General features: G+C 42.4%; 2 protein-coding genes across 5 annotated transcripts in view; one reads left to right on the top strand and one right to left on the bottom strand.

Annotated features, from left to right (window-relative positions):
• HYOU1 (hypoxia up-regulated 1) overlaps positions 1 to 20,540 on the bottom strand; it is a 157,213-nt gene extending 136,673 nt beyond the window's left edge. For both annotated transcript variants that reach the window (XM_068106973.2, XM_068106972.2), the window contains exons 1-4: positions 20,410 to 20,540; positions 15,571 to 15,651; positions 6,153 to 6,246; positions 1,843 to 1,921 (exon numbers count right to left, since the gene is read on the bottom strand). In XM_068106973.2, the coding sequence (XP_067963074.2) occupies positions 1,843 to 1,921; positions 6,153 to 6,246; positions 15,571 to 15,651; positions 20,410 to 20,416 (261 nt within the window). In that variant the 5' untranslated portion in view covers positions 20,417 to 20,540. The remainder of the gene's footprint in view (positions 1 to 1,842; positions 1,922 to 6,152; positions 6,247 to 15,570; positions 15,652 to 20,409) is intronic.
• A 723-nt stretch (positions 20,541 to 21,263) lies between these two features.
• The window catches only part of ALG14 (ALG14 UDP-N-acetylglucosaminyltransferase subunit), a 29,896-nt gene continuing 25,286 nt past the window's right edge, over positions 21,264 to 25,873 (top strand). Inside the window, exons 1-2 of one of the 3 annotated variants that reach the window (XM_068106976.2) lie at positions 21,264 to 21,634; positions 23,891 to 24,018. In XM_068106976.2, the coding sequence (XP_067963077.1) occupies positions 21,490 to 21,634; positions 23,891 to 24,018 (273 nt within the window). In that variant the 5' untranslated portion in view covers positions 21,264 to 21,489. The remainder of the gene's footprint in view (positions 21,635 to 23,890; positions 24,019 to 25,873) is intronic. The other 2 variants (XM_068106977.2, XM_068106978.2) reach the window with 2 other exon arrangements.

Below are 25,873 nucleotides of genomic sequence, written 5' to 3' on the forward strand. Positions count from 1 at the left end.
TCTGAGAATCCCTTCTTATTCCACACAGACATCCCAAAATGGCCCGGACAATATTATTGGCACCTTTGAGAAGTTGTTAGAAATAATTAGATTTCAAGCAGGTGATTCTCCTTTCCTTTGGAATTGAACTCATCTGAGGTGTTTCAGGTGCCTGCAATATAAAAATCACTCATTCAACCAGTTTGAAAAGAGAAAAGGACTCATTTTGCTGGTTTTTTTCTGTGTGTACCGCAATGAGCATGGAAAAAAAGAAAGAAAACCAGAGAATTGTCTGAGGTCGTCAGACACAAGATCGTAGCCAAGCATAGACAATCTCAAGGCTCCAAGTCCATCTCCAGAGACGTTGATGTTCCTGTGTCCACCGTATGCAATGTTATCAGGAAGTTTAAGGCCCATGGCACTGTAGCCAACCTCCCTAGACGTGGCCGCAAGAGAAAACTTGATCAAAGATTGCAGCGAAGGATTGTTCGAATGGTGGAGAAAGCACCTCGATCGACTGACAAACAGATTCAAGCTACGACAGTTTCAACTCGCACAATCTGTCGCCAACTCTATGAAAGGGAGTTCTATGATAGGAGAGCTACGTGGACTCCACCGCTGACAGACATAAGAAGGCCTGACTGGAGTTTGGCAAAACACACCTGAACAAGCCAAAATCCTTCTGGGGGAACGTCCTGTGGTCAGATGAGACCAAATTAGAGCTTTTTGGGAAAGCATGTCATCTCTATGTTTATAGAAAACAAAATTAAGCCTTCAAAGAAAAGAACACCTTCCCTACAGTCAAACATGGAGAAGGTTCAGTGATGTTTTGGGGTTACTGTGCTGCCTCTGGCACTGGGTGCCTTGAATGTGTGCATGGCATCATGAAATCAGGAGATTACGAAGGCATTTTGGAGTGTAATGTTTAACCCAGTGTCAGAAAGCTGGGTCTCCGCCGAAGGTCATGGGTCTTGCAGCAGGGCAATGACCCCAATCACACTTCAAAAAGCACCCAGGAATGGTTCAAGACAAAATGCTGGACTGTTCTGAAGTGGCCAGCAAAGAGTCCAGATCTAAATCCCATTGAACACCTGTGGGGAGATCTGAAAATAGCAGTTGGGAGAAGGCACCCTTCAAATCTGGGAAAACTGGAGCAGTTTGCACAAGAATGGGCCAAACTGCCAGTAGAGAGGTGAAGGAAGCTCATTCATGGCTATAGGAAGGACTTGACGGCAGTTATTTTGTCCAAAGGCCGTGATACCAAATATCAAGTCTCTGGTGTCAATAATTTTGTCAATGCCATTTCTTTTTATTTTCTGATTTAAAAGGATATATTAAGTTCTGAATCAAAAACAAAGGTTCTGTAATATTAACAGTGAAATAAAGAATTGTGGAGACCAAATACTTTTGGCAATTTCAACTTATCTTTCGACTTTAGAAAATTGTGAGTTATTTGAAAAAAGTGTAAGGGTGCCAATATTTTTGCCCATGACTATACATTGTGAAGATCTGACTGAAAGACGATGACATATGCAAAGGAAGTTTAAATTGGATACACAGCAGCAAAGCTAAATTATTTGGTGGTGGGTGATTCGTGTGCAGCCACCTGGCTGCTGGTTGCATCATCTTTCTGTGGACGCGTCTGCCGCTGATGCAATGCCTCTCTCTCTTTAGCCGGTTATCTGGTACTCATTTTGCCAACCTTGGAAGGATGACAGGCTGAGTCAACCCCACCTGGCGTTAATTCAACTGGCTTCGAACTCAGGACCTTCGGATCCCAAGCCCCCTGCCCTAACCATTAGACCAACACCAGGTGATAATGATTTGGTAAAGCAGAAAGTATACTTGACCACGCAAGTTTACCAGAGTGGTGGCAGCCTCTCCAAACAGTCGTTCATCTGCCTTGAATCCCACAGCCAGAGGAGTCTTCCGACGGCTCTCCCTGAAAACATTGGCAGTGTGTAAGATTACAAGTTTGCCTTTATACAAATATAGTACTTACATTCATCGGGGACCAAAAAGGGGACCAAAAAAGGGGAAAAGGGGACCAAAAAAACAACAACAACCACGGTTCCCGAAAAAGGCCAACCCCCGCTTTGCGGGGAAAAATGGCCTCTAAAGGTGGTTATATTTTTTTATATATTCATCGTCATGGCAGCGATTGCACATTAATAAAGGACTTGCACATCGGCCTTCCGATTCCTCGGGAGAACACACGTGGATCTGCACTAACTCATGCAACTGAGGGTGTGGAGAAGGAGGGGGGAGGTGGAGGTTCCTCTTCGCTTTATGTGTCAGCATTCACATCTTCGGTGTTTTGTGTCAACACTTCTGTATCTGTACATTTTTGTGCTCGTCTTGTACAAGCCATGCTCCGCCATGTGCTCCACTCCTATCTTCTTCTCCTTCTTATCCGAAAGTGCTGGATCAGAAGGTTTCATGCGCTGCATTTATGTTTGATACCAATAAAATGGAGCAGTTTGCATCAAAAAAACATTTTCAGGAGCAAATTTCTGATCAAGGCCATTTTAAACCCTTTTAGGGGGTCCTTGTATGCAAATTACCAACATGAAAACTTCTTATGCACCGAATCATTATTCACATGTATCTTTCTAATGCATTCGAAATTGAAATTTTCTGGAGCTAGGCATTTTGATGAAATTTTTCCGAGACCCTTTCTGACTCATTTGAGCCGAAGGGGCCTTCTTATCCAAAAGTGCCGGGTCAGAAATGTTCTTACATTGCATTTTTTCTTCATACCATTAGGAGAAAACAGTTTGCAACAAAAACAATTGTTGGGTGCAAATTTCTGATCAAGACCCTTTGTGGACACTAATAAGGGTCCTTCTTATATGCCAATGCCGGTGATTTTCAATTCTTACGCATGTGTTTTGTATTCAGTATCCAATGTAGATGTCATAAAATAATCATCCTCGAGCGCAAATATTTCCAAAAAACAGTTTTAAAGGTCTTTAAAGGTCTTGCATCCTTGGCTACTTCCAAATGCGGGAAACACGCAACTTAAGAAATGGGTTTTGTTGGATGTCAAGGTAATATATACGTATATAACACGATTAAGAGTCTCAAACCTTTCAGGTGCGAGTTTATGTTTAAAATCTGACCAGCTCTCAATCCATCATGGAAGACGAACCCAACCGATGGCAACCTGGTCTTTTTCTGCATAGCTCGTAACAATTGTGTATCTATTCTACAAATAACAGGCTCATCTGAGATCCAAAGCTCAGGCCCAATATCAGGCTCTTCCGTGATCCAAATTCTCCAGCCGTTCATAAGCCAAAGCCCTGTGGGAGCTGGTTAGGTCTATATCTGGTACACATTCCCGTTTCATTCGTTTCCTCTTCAAGGATGGAGTCACGCTGGACACTACTCGAGAAAAAGCAGAGTTCTTGAACTCAATCATCACTCAAAAGGCCAAGGTCGCAAATCCGTCCATTCCTGTGCACACCCTTTCCACGGCTACAGAATGTTGTTTAGCCAACAGCATGTAGACTTCTCCCATAGTGTAGAAGTTTCTTACCCAGCTCGACAGCTCTTCCGCAACTGGTTGTAATGATACAAGTGTTCTCATCCTCAAGAGGTGTGCTTCAGTCCTTTCATACCCTCTTTCATCTTCGTGAGCAGTTCCTTCCATTGAGTCTTATCTTCTGCCTTTGAGAGAGCGAGCAGTTTGAGTGAGTCCTTTCATGAGTTCAGAGCATTTTGCACCTCATCTTTCGTTCAAACTTCTTCGCCCTTTGTTTTCTCTCTCCACACCATTTCTCCATGGTCACTGATGTTTCTTGTCTTTTCCAACTTTCTCTCTTGATGACCTTCCCACCTTTCTGATTTCTTCTTTCCGAACTGTTCGCAGCATTTACACATGACATATCTCGCTCACAGCGCGCTATTCTTGCATCCCAGTTACCAGCAAGCTGCCAAAGTCACAGCCTCCCCTCGCATCTCGACACGAGAAACCAATGCCATGCAAACCATTACGTTCAGCAAGAGAAAGAGCGAATCCATACGATCGGGCGCCACAAGAGCGGAGGGGATTTACCAGGAGGAAACGAGCCTGAACCGCTGAGTCACTGGGTAATTGCAGCCTCAAACTGGGGTGCAAAATGGTGTGTAATAAAACCCCACACTTTCACACAATTTCTGCCCCTCTTCCCAAACTATTTGCGTCTTTTCTTTGGGTGTCTTGATCTATTTTAGTATACAGATGACAAATCAATGCAATAAGGCATCCGGGGGCAGGTATCATCGTGTTGGGGATGAGGGAAATGTATAAATGTTGCAAATTATCAAATATGCTTTGCCACTCTTTGAATTATCCTGCCATTTTCCCCATTTGAATTCCCCAACCACCATTGCTCCCATCACTTCCCGCTCAATCGTTCATTATAATATGGTGCATGGAAGTTTTATCGTGTCTCGACTTGTCCTGCTCGGGTAGCGCTCCCAGGACAATTGGTCCCAAGGAATAAATAACGGTAGCCAACAGTGGCAACACGTGGCATTTGTTCGCTCGGCCATTTAGTAGCCACTATGTAGTTGCCGGCACAGTTCCCCATCTGCTTCATTCATCTCACAGGTATGGTACACAGACTCGGTGCGAATATCTGACCAGAGGTGATTGTTGTCGAAGGCATCCTTGGTCTTTTTAGAGACACGCTAGGTTGTTGGAGTTACACGTCTGTGCAGCCATCACAATACGTTACTCCTGACACAGCGGTGGATGGATACCGTGAACCAAAAGCAGGAGGTTGGGGTCTTTTCTCAAGCCTTTGATACTGTCTGGGATCCAGCTTTGAATTCCAAGTCGTCTACGTTTAATAATCAGGGCCACCTTTTCAAGTTGTTGTCCAATTTCGTCTGTTAAAGGAAACAGTGTCCTTTGATGGTGTCATTTCCCATGATGTTCCCCTTTCGGCTGTGATTCCACAAGGCACTGTCTAAGGAATTACAATATACTTGAGCCACATCAATTATAAATCTGTCTGATTTTCTTGCAACAAACGTAACATTTTTTACCCATGACATATCTTGTGCAGAACAATGCATCACACTTGTAAAAGGCTGGCCGCTGATGAATGAATTTTGTCAGAAGTTGGCATAAAACCCTCTGGTCATCTACTTGAAAACACGACTTTCGATGCGGGAAGTCACACACTCTCAGACAGTCTCTTCACAAGGATCAGTAATCAAACTATCCAGTCCACTTCGATGGAAGAGGGGCATTCCCTGGAACTATATGGCCTGCCATAAGCTTTGAGGGGGGGGGGGGGGAGGGGGGGGGGTCATACCACCAAGTCAATCAAAAGCCAGTTGGCATCTCAGTATTTGTTGTAGAGCTAAGGCGTTTCTGAGCCACGCAGCTAATCACAGTATACAAGGCTTTCATATGGAGCTCCAGAGTATGGCTCCGCAATCTGGGCTGGTGCTCCTGCTTCTCACCTTGCCCCTCTTGAGGTGGTCTAAAACAAGGCTTTCCACACCACTGTGTCCTCAGACAAGTGGCGGATTCCCAAGGAATGTCACTTTCACACAGGTGTGATTTATTTTATACAAGTTTGCATCTGGTCATGCTCTTCCTGCAATCTTCAACCTTTGCCCTCCATAAGCCAACCATTCCTTCAGAGACCCTCATCTGCATACCCTCCTAAAGTTCAAACAGGTTGCCCCCTTCCACCCTGTGTGATTCTTTCCCAAAGGCCACCACCCTGTATGATTCTTTCCCAAAGGCCACCACAAAGTATGATTCTTTCCCAAAGGCCACCACCCTGTGTGGTGTGAGAGCAACAACGTTAATGCCGACTGCAAAATCAGCGCATAGGAGGTAAAATTTCATTTCAAAATGGGAAGTTTGATCGATGATTATTTGGGGGCCAATCACACATTTTGTCATTGTTTTAACACGTCTTTACTTCATCACTTCCTTCCATTAAAACACAAGCTACATTATGTGTGAATGGTGAAGACAAGTATGATATGTCGACCTGATGGGCCAGCGGGCCTTAAAAATGACTGAATATTATAAACTCAACACTTTATAAATAATAATGACAATCATTATACTTTCAACAAAGTAACAATAGCATTATTTACACAAGTTTTATATTTGTCATTACAGTACTTTATTACTCCCTTGTGATATGTACGTCTGCATTTACCGGTTGAGCACGATTTCCAAAGCGTGGCCAGGCGTGACCACACCAACCTTGACCCACTCTCCACCCAAGTCCACAGACATCACAGCCACACCCCCTGGAAATAAAAAATGAAAAATACATAAATACAACCAACTCATCAAAATTGTTTTTGGAAACAAACTCTTGCTTTGATGAGTCAAATTTCAAATAGGCTCGATAAAATGGGCCAGATAAAGCACAACAGAAAAATATACAAACGTGTGTGTGTGTGTGTGTGTGTGTGTGTGTGTGGTTTGGGTGTGTTTTTGAAGATCATTTACACAGACTTACCTTTAGTCAGCCTGTATTCAGGTTGTTCAGCTTCAACTCGTAATTCTGCCATTTTGTCCGCTCAACTCAAGTTTGCATCAACTCAGAACAGGTCAGTTACTGTACAATAAAGCTTCCTATCTATGAATGGTAATAGAGCTGATCTTCATACCTACAAATCGCTGTATTTTTGTATACATCACAATGTTTATAAACACCAGTGTTCTTGCCTTTATTTAATTTCCGAAAAGCTCGCGAATCTCTTCACCTGAACCGAATTTCAAATTTTTAACTGCGGGATTGACCTCAGCAGTTATTCCGACTATTTAAAAAGGTGTTAATTTGTCTAAATCGGACATTGTGGGAGACTCCGGGCATCTCAACAGTATCGTTGGAGTGCTTGCTTGAATGCTTAAGCTGCTTGGCGAGCGCTCTACAAGCAGCTTCATAATGGAACACCCCTGCTCCCTCCTCAGATTGAGTCTTATTTATTTCCTTCCTTTAAAAAGTAAAAAGTCCATAATATATCGACGAACAAATGCAGCCTCCTCAGTCCCTTTCCTTTAAAACCACCGTTTAGAGGCCATTTTTCCCCGCAAAGCGGGGGTTGGCCTTTTCGGGGACCGTGGTTGTTGTTGTTTTTTTTGGTCCCATTTTTCAAGCAATGTTTTGCGGCCGGATGCCCTTCCTGCCGCCAACCCTGTTTGTCGCCTTTTTATGATAAACAGGGAATTACCAGTGTACTGGTACTCAAATTTGCCGACCTCGGAAGGATGACAGGCTGAATCAACCCCCCTGGCGTTAATTCAGCGATCGACCGGGATTCGAACCCAGGATCCTTGGATCCTAAGCTGGCACCCTAGCCGCTAGCCCAACACCAGGGCTAGCCCAACACCTTTCCTTTATTGTTCTATTTTATTTTCTCTTTTTGTATGATCTGCTTTCAACGTACTACGCGTCACTTCCACATACATATGCACACAAAAATACGTTCATCGACCTTGTGTTGGAGTTCGAGCTGTGAATTTATACATACACACTCAAGACGAAACTTTTTATTCAAACTCGAAAAGCATTACAGTGAAACGTAGACATAATTCTTCTTCTGGAGAAACATCGTGAACAAAGCATTAGCCATTATTCTTCTTCTTCAAAGCATGATGGAGAAACTCAGCTCTCATGGGATTGCCAAAACATCAACATACAAATTTTATTATTCCCTGCGTTTTTGGCAACATATACTGCCCAGATCATCTTCAAACTCACGAGAAACCATTTATTCAAACTCAGAAAACATTAAGGAGAAACAATCTGCTTCTGATCATTCTTCAGCAAACTCTCCCCCTATGTGCCTGTGTTGGGGTCAATGGTGTTGTGCAAAGTATGGTGTCTCAACTGCTAAAAATATTTTATATCCCCCCCTTTTTTGTGCGATCAGGTTTTGTTATATTAGTATATCTATATTAATGTACCTATAAGAAATAAACATGTAAAAAAATAAAAATTGGCTTTCATGGTGAGATGGTGCCTCGCTACTCCATGGGGACATCCCAGGAACAAGAAAGCAAAATAAATTGGAGCACTAAAGCAACAGGACAAGCATGATGTCTGATAGGTATCAACTTTTTGATATATATCCTGTTCACAAACACACGGACCTCCAGTGGCATAAGTAACAAACAAAACCACCCACAAACACTTCCACAAATATACACTCGTCATGCATAAAATGATGGCCAATGGCTAATTAAATAACTACAACCTCACTCTCCAAAGTTGTGACATCAACCAATATGCCTCCGCGCACATTACTAAATTATGATACATACTTCTACCAAGTTTGTTTCAAATCCATTCAGCTGTTCTCAAGCATCACATTGTTACCTGACATGACCATTATCAGTTCTCATCTTTGCATATTAAAATGTACGTATCAAGTTTGTTCAAAATCCCATCAGTGGTTCACAAGTTAACACAGTAACAGAATTTTTTTTTACCCAATGGAACCTCTGACCTTTAACCTCTTGACCCCATAATCTCATCTGTACCTTTACATCATTATACATACTTGTAAACAAGTTTGATTCAGTTCCCATCAGCAGTTCTCAAGTCATCACTGAAACAAAAACCTATTACACTCTGACCTTTGACCTCTTGACTCCCAAAATCAAATCAGCTCATCCTTGCATCATAATACATACTTGTACCAACTTTGGTCAAAATCCCATTGCTGGTTCACAAGTTATCACGGTAACAGGATTTTTACCTAGCATGACCTCTAACCTTTGACCTCCCCCCCCCACTAAATCTAACCAGTTCATCTTTACATCCTCGTGCATACTTGATCTGATTATGGTTTAAATCCCTTTAGCCGCTCTCACGTTATCACGGAAACCAAAAGCTATCATGAATGCACGCATGGACAGCAGGAAAACATAATGCCTCTGGTGACGTGGTCAGTGGAAGCTTAAAAATGGATCAAAAAACTAAAAGTAATAATGGGCAATAAATTATATTAATTTTAATATAGCAATGACACTTTATTTCTAAAATCTTTTTTCTTTTTCTTTTTGAATACATGTTCTAAAGCTCGTAATGGAACGAAAGTGAACGCACACATGCATACACACTGAGCTTGGGGCAAATGTCGTCCCTTCCTGGGACACTCGGGACCAGCGACAAGCCAAGAATGGTGCCACTTTGCTCACCGCATTCAGCGGAGCATTTCCTCAGGAGAATTTCCTCCTCCCCATGGATGCCAACCGATGGGGATTGTCCCTGCTCTATCCATCCTTTTAAATGCTGAATGCCAAGTGAGGAAAGCAGCACGTACCATTTTGAAAGTCTTTGGTACGAGTCAAACAGTTCCAAATCCAGAAGGGTGTTTTTTTAGGAGACACCATCCTCCTCAATGGATGGCCGTTGGCTCCCTTCGGGCCTTTATCAGGTGTTTTAGTCCTGGCAGAGTGTCACAGTCACCCTCCCCACCAAAGACAGTGAGGGGTGTCGGTTTGTCGCCGATAACGTGACCATGCGGCAGGTAGCCCTGGGTTACATGTTAGCAGTGGCAGCCCCAAAAGACTGACCCGGTGTAGGAGGATAGAATCAATCCCCAGGATAAAATCACTCTAGAGTGGTTTTATCCCAGGATGAAATCACTCCCCCTAGGACTTTAACACTCCCCTTTGCAGGATCAAACGACTCCCCAGGATTATAACACTCCCCCTATATATTTTGTGATTTAAACAATATTTATTGCATGGTAATGAGTAATGACATACAACCATGACAAAGTTAGTGAATATGAACATAAAATGATAAATGAATTGATAAACAGCGCAGAATGATGTCCTTTGTAAACGTCTCTCCCTAAAAATAAAAATACAATGTCTAATCTAATAATGTCTAATGATGTCTAAATAATCGAATCTAATGTCTAATCTAAATAAAGTCTAATCTAATAGATTTAAGCTAAGTTAAATGACTATGTCTTAACTCAACACTTACAATATTTATTGCATTTCCATACTGTAAACGTCCCAATGTTTTAGTGCTCATTCCATTCATATGTATTTCATTGACATGTTTGCACTGTCTGTACATTTGTGGAAATAAATATTGTTTAAATCATTTCGATAAGAATCCAAGAATCGAACTAAGTATATTGTCAAGAGCATATATAGTGTTCCCATGGGTGTACAAAAGAAATCATACTCATTGGACTGTTATTGAATCGAATGAATGCATTTTAAATGAGGTTACAAACCTTCTTGTGCAGCCATTTATCTATCTATCTATCTATAATTCCAGCAATCTCTGTGTGTCTGTCTGTGTGTTTGTCTGTGACCGCTGTTTCTCGACAACCACGGGTCCGATATACTTGAAACTTGCCAGGTATATTGCTGGGGACCCGAGGATGTGCCTTTTCAAGGTTTCATATTAATCGGACAAGTACATACCGAGCTATGTCCAAAAAACGATTCAACCAATCAGAGAGCAGCGAGCTATCACGTGTGCCGAACGTGGCGATCAGACTCTGCCTCGGACGGCACATTTGACAGCGTATTCATTTATTTCACGTTGGAAAACTATGTTGCCGTTAAACTATGTTTTAAAACGAATTCAAACTGCGATTAAATTAAAACGATTCATCCTAACTGCGATTTGCGAACTTCCGGACAGTGAAGACTGTCCGGCAGCACGCTTTCCGGCATCCAATCACAGAACGCTTTGTTGCGTAGGCGTGGCCGATGTGAGACGAGCGGAGCTGAGCGCGTTACGAGCTGACCGCCATTACGGTACGTAATTCGATTTCTTATGCGCATTATTTCTCCCAATTCATTCATCTCCCAATTTCTCCCAATTCAATTCGTATCACTAATAAAAACGAATTTGCGATTCATTCGCTTTCCTGCGCGTTTGTGCACGCGATGGCGATTGCTTTACCAAACTCCGGAAGCCGTTCGCTTTGGACCAAACCATTGCATGAGGGGGGGGTTCTGTGGTCGTTGCGAATGGACCAAACCATTCATGTAAATAGAGGGGGGGGATTGTCACTGTACTCGCAAGCCGTTCGCCGTTCGCTTTGGCGTTGCGAATGAACCAAACCATTTCATGTAAATAGAGGGGGGGGGATATAATTTTAGATAGATATATAGTACGGGCATATATATAGTACGGGCATGCCCTAGTAATCTATAATTCCAGTAATCTCTGTCTGTACGTTTGTCTGTGACCGCTGTTTCTCGACAACCACGGGTCCGATATACTTTTAACTTGCCAGGTATATTGCTGGGGACCCGAGGATGTGCCTTTTCAAGGTTTCATATTAATCGGACAATTACTTACCGAGCTATGTCCAAAAAACGATTCAACCAATCAGAGAGCAGCGAACGATCGCGTGTGCCGAACGTGGAGGACACACTCTGCCTCGGATGGCACATTTGAGAGCGTATTCATTTATTTCACGTTTGCAAACTATGTTGGCGTTAAACTACGTTTTAAAACTAATAAAAACGAATTTGCGATTCATTCGCTTTCCTGCGCGTTTGTGCACGCGATGGCGATTTCTTTACCAAACTCCGGAAGCCGTTCGCTTTGGACCAAACCATTGCATGTAAATAGAGGGGGGGGTTCTGTGGTCGTTGCGAATGGACCAAACCATTCATGTAAATAGAGGGGGGGGATTGTCACTGTACTCGCAAGCCGTTCGCCGTTCGCTTTGGCGTTGCGAATGGACCAAACCATTTCATGTAAATAGAGGGGGGGGATATAATTTTAGATAGATATATAGTACGGGCATATATATAGTACGGGCATGCCCTAGTCTCTCTATAATGCAAGCAATCTCTGTGTGTCTGTCTGTGTGTATATGTCTGTGACCGCTGTTTCTCAACAACCACTGGTCCGATCTAAGTGAAACTTGCCAGGTATATTGCTGGGGACCTGAGGATGTGCCTTTTCAAGGTTTGATATTAATCGGAAAAGTGGTTACCAAGTTATGGCCATTTATTTAGCAAACACATACGTTTTGTACGTGAACGAAGGAACAGCAAAGGACGAGAGCGAAGGAACGGCGAAGGACGAGAGCGAAGACCGAAGGAACGATGAAAGTTTTAATTTTTTTTTTGCACGTACGGTCAAGCTACATCGAAGGAACCGCGTGTGTGTTTGTTGTTCTCTTCTCTTTGTGCTTTTCCTTGCGATCAAATTGCAAAATGGCAAAATATGTTGGCGCTAATTGAAGAATTGGCCATCTATCTATAATTCCAGTAATCTCTGTGTGTATGTCTGTGTGTCTGTGACCGCTGTTTCTCGACAACCACGGGTCCGATATACTTTAAACTTGCCAGGTATATTGCTGGGGACCTGAGGATGTGCCTTTTCAAGGTTTCATATTAATCGGAGAAGTAGTTACCGAGCTATGTCCAAAAAACGATTCAACCAATCAGAGAGCAGCGAGCTATCACGTGTGCCGAACGTGCCGAACAGACTCTGCCTCGGACGGCACATTTGAGAGCGTATTCATTTATTTCACGTTGGCAAACTATGTTGGCGTTAAACTATGTTTTAAAACTAATTAAAACTAATTTGCGATTCTTTCGCTTTCCTGCGCGTTTGTGCACGCTATGGCGATTTCTTTACCAAACTCCGCAAGCCGTTCGCTTTGGACCAAACCATTTCATGTAAATAGAGGGGGGGGGATTGTCACCGTACTCTCAAGCCGTTCGCTTTGGACCAAACCATTTCATGTAAATAGAGGGGGGGGATTGTCACCGTACTCGCAAGCCGTTCGCTTTGGACCAAACCATTTCATGTAAATAGAGGGGGGGGATTGTCACCGTACTCGCAAGCCGTTCGCTTTGGCTTTGCGAATGGACCAAACCATTTCATGTAAATAGAGGGGGGGATATAATTTTAGATATATATATAGTACGGGCATGCCCTAGTTAAAACTAATTTGCGATTCATCGTAACTGCGATATGCGAACTTCCGGACAGTGAGGCCTTATTTTTGGTACGTACGTCAACGTACGTATGTATGTCCACGTACTTACCTCCCCACACGTACGGGCACACACTAGTATTTATGAATTTAAATTATTTCCATGTATCAATGCGAGTGGTTTAATGTAATAAACTTTGACTTGACTGGACAGATCATGAATACATGATATTAATCTTCAATGCATACACCATCATTAATGCACTGAGATTTAATCCTTAATTGGATTGAGTATGATCCAAGGTGGACTGGTCCACTTTTGCTACAAGTTAATTAGGATGTTTTGACAAGACAGTTTGCCGATCACTTTCTACTAATTGTCAATGATAAAGTGAATTGCATGCTTCCTATATCTTTTGTGGAAATAGATATTGTTTAAATCAAATGAAATCATAATGGAAATTAAATTATATGTATAAACTTTTGAATAATACGTGCAGTTAATAGAATGTCATATGTCAAAGTCCTCCCTTCTCCTGTTCTCAAGCCTTCCGTTTCATAATCACGTGCCCTTTTGTGTTTTTTAAAGAATAAAATTTTTTTTGAACATGGTCAAGCGTAGTTGTTTTCATTCGAAATTGCATTTTAATTACAAACCATGATCATTGGCGCAGTTGGTGTTCTTTCCATTCTTTCTGGGGGATTGACTTTATCCTAAAGGGGAGTGCTTTGATCCTGGAGGGAGTGTGTTGATCCTGACAGGGGGAGTGATTCTGTCCTAGGATAATTACACTCTAGAGTGTGCCAGTCCTAGGATTAGTTCACTCTAGAGTGATTTTATCCTCGGACAGAATCACTCTAGAGTGAGATTTTAGGGGAGTGAGAGAATCCTGCTACACTGGCACTCGTTATTATTAATTTATATTTAATTATTTATGCTTGTATGCTTGACAAAAATGCAAATCGAGATAAATTACAATAACCACTCCACTTCCGCCCCTTCCCACAAGAAATAATCTCTGTACACCACAAAAGATTATTCGGTAATGAAACGCACATGGAGCATCCTGCACGTCAAAATGATATGAAAGTTAATGGTGTGTGCCGACATTAGGATGGCCGACAATGCACAGGCGTCTTCAGCAGGATGCTTTGAGAACGTTTACGAGCACGTTTCCATTCAAAGATGGGCAACATGCTCCTCAAGCTCCATTATACCTGGAGTGGAGCGAGTGTATGGAAATTTTGGGTTCTCTGCCGCAGAAAAGCAGAGCAATCCCTGCCACAATGCTATGGGTTTATCACACTTAAATAGCCCCTATTTTACATACAATAGTACGAAGGATACGGAAACATCTTTGCACACGTCATGCATTCAGAAAATGAAAGTCTGGAGAAGTCAACCATGCTGCGACTTAAAACAACTTGAGAGAACTCCAGAGAGTTTCCTTACAAAACACAAGGATGATCAATTAAACCCAGGATGTCAATCGTGTGCACCAGTGCGGATCCTCACTAAGAAGAGAGGACTTGTATTGTTGAGCATTTTGCAACACGAGCCTTCATAAGTCAGATTTCACCCTGAAATACATTTTGCGCACTCGGTCGTTGTCAGCAGATCTCTGGATATTGTTTTTAATACAGATCAAATTCAGCTCCGGGTGTGTACCCCGGTTTAGAATAGGTACACCGTATCCCTGCGCATCATAAGAGGCGACTAAGGGATGGCGTCAGGAAGGGCATCCGGCCATAAAAACATTGCCTCAAAAACAGGGAACCATGATTGCCATGGGGACCGCAAGACTAACCCCCGCTCTAGCGGGGAAAATGGCCTTAACAACGATCATTCATATTCATATTCACAGATCAAATTCAGCAGAACTGGGTCACAATACGACTTCCTCAATTTGATGTGTGTTCATGCAGAAGGTGTTTGCAGAAGCTACATCAGTTCCTCAAATGTATCTGTAAGATACACGTTATATGCCACGACCCAGCGTGCTTTGCTGGAGGTTTTGGAGCGTCCATTTTATGGAATGACCGTGTCACAGCCTTGCAGAAAATAAGCAACCAATTTGTATTTAATGACAGGTAAATCACTAATAAACCAACCAGGAAATGCCATCCTTAGAATAAATAAATAAATAGAGTTTTGATTTTCACAAGTAGTAGCAACACATTTCAAGTCAACTGGTTGAAAAGCTAAGCAAATTAAGCACAGGTCCTGAAGATACTTCAAACAAAGATCAGCGCAGGTCGAGTCCAAGGAAACAATGTAGTTTAAAATTTATTTTTTTTTGGATACTGAATCGAGGCTCGTGAAAGAGCTAACATTTACTTCACAAACAAATCAACCAGACAAACAAAATATATAAAAAGAGGGAGCGGAAGACAAGATGGGGAGAGAAGGGGAAATAATGGGGAGAGAAGGGGAAATAATGGGGAGAGAATAAAAAGATGGGGAGAGAACAACTGACATGTATCGAGCGGATACGTGCTGGCTCGTGCTCATTTGAGAACGTCCAAGTACGTAACGTGGCGAGACTAGCAAACTCTGCGAATTGCAAGAAACAACTCAATCGATGCAAGTAGCGGCAAAGAGAATAAATATGTGAAGTTTGATCAAGTCAGGGAGAACAATACAAGTGTAAGCATAGGGAGGGGCAGGTGCAGGTCGTTGGTTACCGGAGAGACGAGGAAGCAGGGCAGCTGCTACGACGACGACCAAACATACCGCCATAGTCCTCATCACACCTTGCCGTCCACCTGCAAGAGAGCAGCTGTCAGCTACAACCTCCAACAATGCAAATCCGCAAGATCCAATTACCATGTCGATTACTGCAAAGTATTGGATTATCAATTCTTCTTCACTCTCCAATCATATACTGTAGAAATGGAAATTCGTACGCATTTTCCATTTTCGCACCGAGCGACGCAAAAATGTGTACTGGTTTTTAATTTTGCAAAGCAGGCACAAGACACATGACAATCTCATCGATGGTAACCATGCGAATCTCAACGATGGTAAACCAGCGGATGTTTACATGGGGAGAAAATAACTTGCGGTGTAACCAGACCTGGGAATAAACAGGTACGGGACGACTTCTGCCCGTACCAGCTCTTCACCTGTATCAGCTTTCAATGTTTCCTCGTTAGTGGCACAGACAGAAGCTTCCAGGTTTCGAGAAACATTGAAGTTTGTCAGCTTTTAAAACTGGCTTCAAATAACAAAGCACATTTTACGTTGAATTGTGGTCGCGAACCTTAGGTGTACGCTGCACACACGTGTTCTCTGTAAGATCTGGTACTGTAATCTCTTTTAAGAGGCAAATATATTTGTGTTTTGTTAAATTGTGGCGTGAACTTTCCACTTTTACAGTAATTCATTCATTCATTCATTCCATTCCACATGCAGCACGTGGCTGCTGGGTAGCACTGTGTTCCTGATGCAGAGTGCCGCTGTAGGTCAGAGCAGTAATTTGTTATTTCTTCAGGGTGAAGAAACTTCGTGAAGAACACAGTGGGACTTTTAACATCCGCCAACTAATATTTTTAACATCTATATAATAATAGCGTAAGGACTCGACTTTGTTATCCCTTTTACGCCGCACCCAGTGACCCGATGCCCATGGCACTAATGGATTTACGATCTACGAACCGCACTCTTTGTTTATCACCTACAGCCACTCTCGAAAAATCTGAATTAGCCGACGTTGGGACCCAAAAGCATCCGATTAACTGCCGATACGACGCCATCTTACGACGCCATCGTATTGGCGTCTGCTGGGTGAAGGCGAAGCAAGCCGTCCGCTGATTGGACAGGCGAAGGTGAAAGCAAGCCGTCCACTGAGTGGACAATCCAGAGCATGCATTTGTGCCGGTGTCAGCGATCGTTGTTCATATACGCACTCTTCATTCTAATCTTTCTTCCTAACTCTTACAAATTACTTACTAACTTGGACAAGCAAATCCACGATGCCATCCATAATGGTACACTATCCATACACCACATCCTCCCTTCCGTGGATGTTCCACGGGTTTCGGCTAGTCCACATGAATCACGATGGCAGTTTATAGCTGGGTCGGGATTCAAATCCAGGGTAGACAGCTTGGGGCTGAGTTTACGTACCTCTACGCTATCCTGACAGCCCATATTACAATTCTTTAACTTGTAGTGGTTGTACCTGCATACATTGCTTGTTCACAGTCATATTAATTTTTGATGAGCATTATAGTCTAGTAGGAAGACTAGGTCCCCCTGCACCCCCCGGAGATATACTTCTAATCAGTGTTTCTAGATTGGACAAAATGTGTAGAAAATGACTAGCTATGGCCCCAAGCTGAAAAAATGTCCCACATACCATTTTTATGCAAATTACTGCTGCAAATTTTATGCAAAATTATGCAAATTTTATGCAAATTTTTGATGAGGAGTAGAGTTGAGGGGTCTTTGAGGGCTTCATCGAGGTGCTCTCGGTTGCAAGACTGGGTCATTCTGAGAAGCACAGCACGGTCAGAGATCATGATGTTCTCCTCCTCAGTGAATCTCTCCATCAACAGCCTCTCCATTGCCTCACACACTGTTTTGAGGCAAAAGAGGGACTTTGCGTAGGCCTTTCCACTGAGAACACCTTTGAGAGATCCACTTGTTACTAGTTGTGCCTCAAAGAGAATCTCTGCATATCCAGAACCACGCATCTTGTGTCCAGTGAGCATCCCGATGTAGTTCATGGATGTGTGGAAGGGTCCAATCGTTACTACATGACTAGCAAATTCATTTGGCCAGCGCCAGATGATGGGAAGGGCTTTCATGCAGACACCCAGATCAAATGTATTCAGGACCCATCTCTGACCCACCTCAGCAGTTGCTGCCTCGGAACGCTTCAGTAGCTCACGAACAACTGCGTTGTCTGTGATCGGTCTGTGCCTGGTGCCTGCATGGCATGGCAATGGCCTGCAGCCTGTGCCTGGGCTAGGGGGTTTCACCTCTGCAACTGGTTCTCCCCCACCCAGCAAATCAACAGTCGACTACTGCACGCCTATCCACCAACCGATCACAGACAACGCAGTTGTTCGTGAGCTACTGAAGCGTTCCGAGGCAGCAACTGCTGAGGTGGGTCAGAGATGGGTCCTGAATACATTTGATCTGGGTGTCTGCATGAAAGCCCTTCCCATCATCTGGCGCTGGCCAAATGAATTTGCTAGTCATGTAGTAACGATTGGACCCTTCCACACATCCATGAACTACATCGGGATGCTCACTGGACACAAGATGCGTGGTTCTGGATATGCAGAGATTCTCTTTGAGGCACAACTAGTAACAAGTGGATCTCTCAAAGGTGTTCTCAGTGGAAAGGCCTACGCAAAGTCCCTCTTTTGCCTCAAAACAGTGTGTGAGGCAATGGAGAGGCTGTTGATGGAGAGATTCACTGAGGAGGAGAACATCATGATCTCTGACCCTGCTGTGCTTCTCAGAATGACCCAGTCTTGCAACCGAGAGCACCTCGATGAAGCTCTCAAAGACCCCTCAACTCTACTCCTCATCAAAAATTTGCATAAAATTTGCATAATTTTGCATAAAATTTGCAGCAGTAATTTGCATAAAAATGGTATGTGGGACATTTTTTCAGCTTGGGGCCATAGCTAGTCATTTTCTACACATTTTGTCCAATCTAGAAACACTGATTAGAAGTATATCTCCGGGGGGTGCAGGGGGACCTAGTCTTCCTACTAGACTATTAGGGCCTATTTGAAATTTTAATCGACTTTGACGGCTGTGGGTGGTTCGTGCGCAGCCACCCGGCTGCTGGTTGCATCGGTGGGTGCGCCTGGGCACGTCAATGCCTCTCTATAACCGGTTATCTGGTACTCATTTTGCCGACCTCGGAAGGATGACAGGCCGTGTCAACCTCACCCGGCGTTAATTCAACGGGATTCGAGCTCAGGACCTTAGGATCCCAAGCCCGCCACCCTAACCATTAGGCCAACAATTTGCAATTCCATGTTTTTAATGTTGCTTCCAATATTATTTATTTAATTTAAGCTTCATCATGAATGTGAAATTTTTGCTTTCACACAAATTTATATAAAATCCTGAAACCTGCCATTCATAAAGTTGTGTTTTTGTTCTTTGAAATGTTATGGTATTGACTCTGGATGTTGATTTTTTTTTTAAACATGTTTTTGATGATACATGTTTTGCAACATACATGTTTTTGATGATCCTTGTTTTGCAACATACATGTTTTTGATAATCCATGTTTTGGATTATCATGTTTTGAAACATACATGTTTTGGATTATCCATGTTTTGAAACACGTTTTTGATGATCCATGTTTTGAAACATACATGTTTTGGATTATCCATGTTTGGAAACACGTTTTGGATTATCATGTTTTGAAACATACATGTTTTGGATTATCCATGTTTTGAAACATACATGTTTTGGATTATCCATGTTTTGAAACATACATGTTTTGGATTATCCATGTTTGGAAACATGTTTTGGATTATCATGTTTTGAAACATACATGTTTTGGATTATCCATGTTTGGAAACATGTTTTGGATTATCATGTTTTGAAACATACATGTTTTGGATTATCCATGTTTGGAAACACGTTTTTGATGATCCAAGTTTTGAAACATACATGTTTTGGATTATCCATGTTTGGAAACACGTTTTGGATTATGTTTTGAAACATACATGTTTTGGATTATCCATGTTTTGAAACATACATGTTTTGGATTATCCATGTTTTGAAACACGTTTTTGATGATCCATGTTTTGAAACATACATGGAAAAGCACTTTGGATGAAACATATATTATTTGTAAAGCAAATGTTCTTAGTGTTTTGACTTCTTGTGTGTTAATAAAAACGAGATTATGTGATTATTATTATACTGTATCATAAAATTCATTGTAAACCAGTAAAGTAAAAGCGTTTAAAATAAATAAAACAAAATGAATAAACATTCGGTAGATAAAGCTGGTATAAAGAATCAAAATATCTTACACATCGAGATTAACAACAAGCAGTCATCTCCAAAAACACTGCAAAGCCAGGTAAGAACGGACGCCAGGTAAGAACGGACGCCAGGTAAGAACGGACGCCAGGTAAGAACGGACGCCAGGTAAGAACGGACGCCAGGTAAGAACGGACGCCAGGTAAGAACTGACACCAGGTAAGAACGGACAAAAATACATCCCAGAAATGGTCAGCTCCAATTTGTGCGGATATTATCAGCCATACTGTGCTGCTGTTAGTTCCTCAAACGCACAACTACAATTATATTAATCGAAACAAAGCACACAATAAACCACACCAACAAACCAGGCCCCATCAGCATCGAGCCTCGAACACCAGGTGACTCCTCATTCGAGGTATGGAGCCCCTGACTTAGGCCCACAGTCGACTCGATCCGGCTGAACACAACATATTTTATAACAAGACTCCCATGGCATGAGAACAACAAAAACAATATGCACGTGAAATACACAAGAATTTCCAGTGCACACGTACTGCTCATGTCGACGTTGTGCTGCGACAGCGCAAAAACCCGGGAAGATGAAGCGGCCGAAAGGAGCTGACTAACCGGTCGCTTTGAGGGAACCGGCCAACCTCACCGGCGAACTACCACGAGTCAAACGGCGGGAAGGACGCGGCGTATTCCTATTGGCTGAAATACATCACGTGCCATTGTTTTTTAAATGCGTGTAATTCAGGGCCCGATGAGATGTAATCAAATTCCAAATTTCATTAAACTCTCAGTTTGCTTTAAATGCTGAGAAAAATATGCATATTTCCGATATTTAAAAATCGATGTCGAAGGTTTGATTCGCTTTTCCTCGTCTAGTATAATTTACTGAAGTTTTGTATCAAACGTTGCTTCAATGACAATACTCAATAGTCTTGAAGGACTTAAATACGCTTATCAAATTTATATATTCTTCAGAACCACTTATGTTGAAAAATGATTATAAATAATACTTTGTACAGTATATTCGAGAGACGAGAAACCAGTTCCGTTGAGGGGGGTTTTCATCACTATAATAGACAACCAGCTACACCGCCCATTTCATAGACATGAAGCAGCCAGCTACACCGTCCATTTCATTGGCTTAAAAGCAGCCAGTTTCATCGACTTAAAAGCAGCCATCTACACCACCGGTTCATCGGATTAAAAGCAGCCAGCTACACCGCCCATTTCATCGACTTAAAACCAGCCAGCTACACCGCCCATTTCATCGGCTTAAAACCAGCCAGCTACACCGCCCATTTCATCGGCTTAAAACCAGCCAGCTAGACGTCCTTTTTCTTTATCATATATGGAAACTATCAAAGGCTCACATGAAACAAAATAAATAAAATGTGATAGATAAAAAGTGATCTCAATGCATGATAAGATTTGAATGTGTACCATCGTCAAATTCCGTGTCATTGTTGCGGAATCGACGAGTATTACTCGTTTTGATTTCTGGCGGCGAGTTACGAAAATTCAGCGCAGGAATGCCGTTCGTTTTCCGGACTATTTCACCCCGGCGATTCATTGAATAGTTTATGTGATCTCAAAAATCGAGTTTATCCTCTATCTGTGTGGACATGTCGTTGTGCGTGACGCTCTTGCTCGGAATTCCCGTCGTTCTGTGCCTCTTGTACATGTTCGCTGCGGTCCGAGCGCATCCTCGTCGTGTACGCCGGTCACGCACCAAAGATGCCGTTTCTGTGCTCGTCATCGCTGGTTCGGGTGAGTTGTTTAACAATATAAACCTGTGCATAAGATGAGAGTAGGAACCACTGGACTCGTGAATCAGGACGCTGTGTTCACTTGTCATCGCTCATCGGGCGTTTATTATATTTATACACGAGCAGGCAACCTTTATTTCGGCGGTGTATAGGTAACTGACCACTCCCTCAATCATTCTCGAAAATAAAACAATAACCCAGGTTATGTGTATGAAGCAAAAACATGCCGACTGCTTAGAATTCCAAACACCTCTGCACTGGAAAATGTGGGAACAGGAATACTGTACTGTAAGGGGTGGGACTTGTAATACCCTCTCCCACCTGGAGGCGGCGCTACACGATGCACATTCACATAGAGAATTGGCGTCTCCCCTGTGGCTCTTCCTCGCCCCCCCCCACCCCCTCATCCCCCCACACCAACAAAGATAAAACACCCCAATGCACTAATTGGGGTCTTACTGATGCTAGGTAGCAAGTCTGGATGTAACCAGCCCAGAACTGTAGGGGAGTAGCGCGACAAATAATATCATAATTATAATATCCATTAATAATAATTATAATGGTCCATGAATTATAATAAGGATACAAGAACCACCTGCTCCTTACAGGAACTATCAGTGGAGTTATGTTCCCTATGGGAGCTACCAATCAACATTGGGGAATGAATGAATGAAATATGGCACGAGGTTTTGGATTTGACCCCCGGTTCATGGCCTAGAGATAGGGGCTTAGTGTCACATGGGTCAAAATGGGAAATTTACTTAAAACTTAAAATTTACTTAAAACTTTAACTTAACTTAACTTAAACTTAAAACTTAAAATACTTAAACTTAATAAATACCTTAACTTAAAATTTGACATGGGGTCATTCCTGGTGGAAGTCTTTGCCATCTTTCAGCTTTCCCTTAGGTGGCACGCGTGGGGATTTATGATGGTGCGCCATCGACTTCGCTCTAGTTATTGTGGACACGTGTGACACAACATAGTTTTCACAAGTGTAAAGAAGCTGGCACGATAGCTTAGAGGTACGCACACTCAGCTCTAAGATGTCTAGCCTGGGCTTGAATCTCGGCCTGGCGATGAACCATCATGCTGGTGTTTCGCAGGCAGGGTGAGATAATGTGTGGACCGTCCCTTGAATAAACATAAAACTAAGCATCCCTTCTGCCGGCATTAGTTGGTGGCCATTAAAGAGCCAAGATTTGGTGAGCTATTGCCGGCAAACTGGCCAAAGTATTGCCCTGAGTTACATGTGGCATTGCATGAACTGCACAGCCACGCCTCCTCAGCCAATGATCCTCCGAGCAGCCATGTGCTGCATCCTAAAGAAGAAGAAGAAGAACTCGTGTAAAGGTTGAGTTGGACATTATTATTGATGACTGTCAAAGTATGCTGCTCTAAGCCATGTGTTTATCTGTCAGAAGAAGAAGAGTAAAGGATGAGTTAGGCATATAATAGCGTAAGGACTCGACTTTGTTATCCCTTTTACGCCGCACCCAGTGACCTGATGCCCACGGCACTAATGGATTTACGATCTACGAACCGCACTCTTTGTTTATCACGTACAGCCATACTCGAAAAATCTGAATTAGCCGACGTTGGGGCCCAAAAGCATCCGATTAACTGCCGATACGACGCCATCTTACGACGCCATCGTATTGGCGTCTGCTGGGCGAAGGCGAAGCAAGCCGTCCGCTGATTGGACAGGCGAAGGCGAAAGCAAGCCGTCCACTAAGTGGACAATCCAGACTCCAGAGCATGCATTTGTGCCGGTGTCGGCGATGGTTGTTCATATACGCACTCTTCATTCTCATCTTTCTTCCTAGCTCTTACTCGGACAAGCAAATCCCCTATGCCATCCATAATGGTACACTCTATCCATACACCACATCCTCCCTTCCGTGGATGTTCCACGGGTTTCGGCTAGTTATTATTGGTAACTGTCAATAGTATGCTGCTCTCAGCCATGTGTTGCATCTGAAAGAAGAAGAAGAACTAGTGTAAAGGTTGATTTGGGCATTATTATTGATAACTGTCAAAGGTTGCTGCCCTATTATTTTCAGTAATGGTTGGTGTTACGGTGTTCAAATGTTGTACAGTCCATGAGGCCGGTGCGCAATGCGCATGCGCGAATCCTCACTGGCGGGAATGGCAATGCTTGAGAATGGTGCTGGCTGAACGTGCTTCATTAAAGCCTGAATGACCCACCGATCTTTGGTCATGACGACTCATTGAAACAGTTGGCCTGTTTTTGCAGGTGGTCACACTGCTGAGATTTTATGGTTGGTTCGGAGCCTGCCAGCGTACTATAAAGTGCAGGACTTCCTGTTGGCAGAGACTGATACAACAAGTGAAGCACCTATACGGAAACTCATTGGGCCTACGGTAACTTTTGTTGTTTTAGGTGTTATTACAGACTACAGAGGCCAGTAGAATAAACGTTTCTGCACTAACACCTGAGTTGGTCAGCTAGAATTCAACTCGTGTAAGAAACATGTTTTTGCATCAACTTTCGAGTAAGCGCGAGACAGAATTGCAAAACGTTGTTAATTGGGCCTATGAAGTCTGGTGACTGTGTGTGAAGTGTTGAGAAAGATAGCAGTCACGACAAATGGATATATTCCGTCCTTTTATTCGTACGAGCATATAAGACCATTCACTCCGCTGACTTTAATCAACAGACAGCATGATGTACTTTACAAACATATTGCACGTCTGTCGGAGTCTCGATGAGGACGTAAAATGAAGTAAATCCCATGAGAAATGGATCTTTTATAACACGTAGTTGTTGTTTTTGTCATCGGCTGTCGTTGTTGTTGTTTGTGTGCTCCTTTCGTGTACCTTTATATTTTTTTTCTATTGCTTTGAGAAGTACTACTATACTAGTAGGCCAGCACCTGTGGGAAACCCATGGGCATAGATGCATGTATTATCACCATGACATTTGGACGTATGGAGTTGGATGCTGCATGTGGAGTTTTCCCAAATGGGTCCTGGCAATTCGGCAGATCCAGAACTGATGTAATGTAAACAATTTATTTACTTTAAATAAAATGTGAATATAAAATATAAAAAATAACAAATGGATACAAATAAAATAACATGGATACAAAATAATAAATAAATAATAAATAAAAATAATAAATAATAAATAATTTTTATTAATAACTGTCAATTATTATTAATAATAAATTTATTTCTTATTTTATCTATTATTATAATAAATAAATAATAGAAATTTATTTATTATTCATAAATTAAATTTTTAAATTCAAATGTAATTTTTATATTTTTAATTTTTATATTTTAAATTTAATTAAATTTTATATTTTAAATTTAAAAATTAATAAATTTAATTTTTATTTTAAATTTAAAAATTAATAAATTTAATTTTTACATTTTATAAATTTAATTTTATTATTTAAAAATTTATTTATTATTTTATTATTTATTATTATTATTAATAACTGTCAAAGCATGCTGCTCTAAGCCATGTGTTGCATCTGAAAGAAGAAGAAGAACTAGTGTAAAGGTTGAGTTGGTGTTACGGAATTTGTTACGGAAACGGGGATGGCGCTCCCCTTAGAAAGGGGGGGGTTAATCCCCCTTCTATTTGCACTGGCCGTCTCCGATCCTGAAGCTACCCCGCTCCCCCGTGGGGTGGGATTGGCCGAGGTGATTGGTCAAGGGATTCCCGTACACCCCTGCCAATCCCTCCACAAGGCAGGTGGGTAACTCCGCTCGAAACCACGGACAAGATGGTATTTTGCCGAGCGGTTTTAGCAGCCCGCGGTTCGAGCCGTTTATCAAGGGACTAAACCCAATTCATATGCGTTGGCCAAAATCGCACCACAGGAACTCAATGGAGAAATCACTAAAGCGATCGGATGAGAAAGAAGAAATCAAAGAATGGAGGAACAGATATTTATTAACCACTATTTACACAACCAAAGAAAAGAAGAGATAAAAGTAATTTACAGGGAAAATGAAAAAGCAGATACACAGGGCAATTCTTACTTATACAGCTTAACTTATACACCAGACAACACAAAGGACAGACGGCGGGCAGACTCACACGAATGGGGAATGAAGGCAGGAACGAATGGCTGGAAGGAGAGGAAGGTTCAGGTCCGGGCAGAACGGCAGGCTGGAGGCGAACGCCCGCCGACTCCCCCGCAATCTGGTTCACACAGCAGGTTTTGCGCGCAGCAGCGTGTCAGGGCTTCACGTGCAGGGGCAG

The sequence above is a fragment of the Myxine glutinosa genome, chromosome 2 (genome assembly GCF_964187855.1).
Source record: "Myxine glutinosa chromosome 2, kmMyxGlut1.1, whole genome shotgun sequence".
NCBI lineage: Eukaryota > Metazoa > Chordata > Myxini > Myxiniformes > Myxinidae > Myxine > Myxine glutinosa.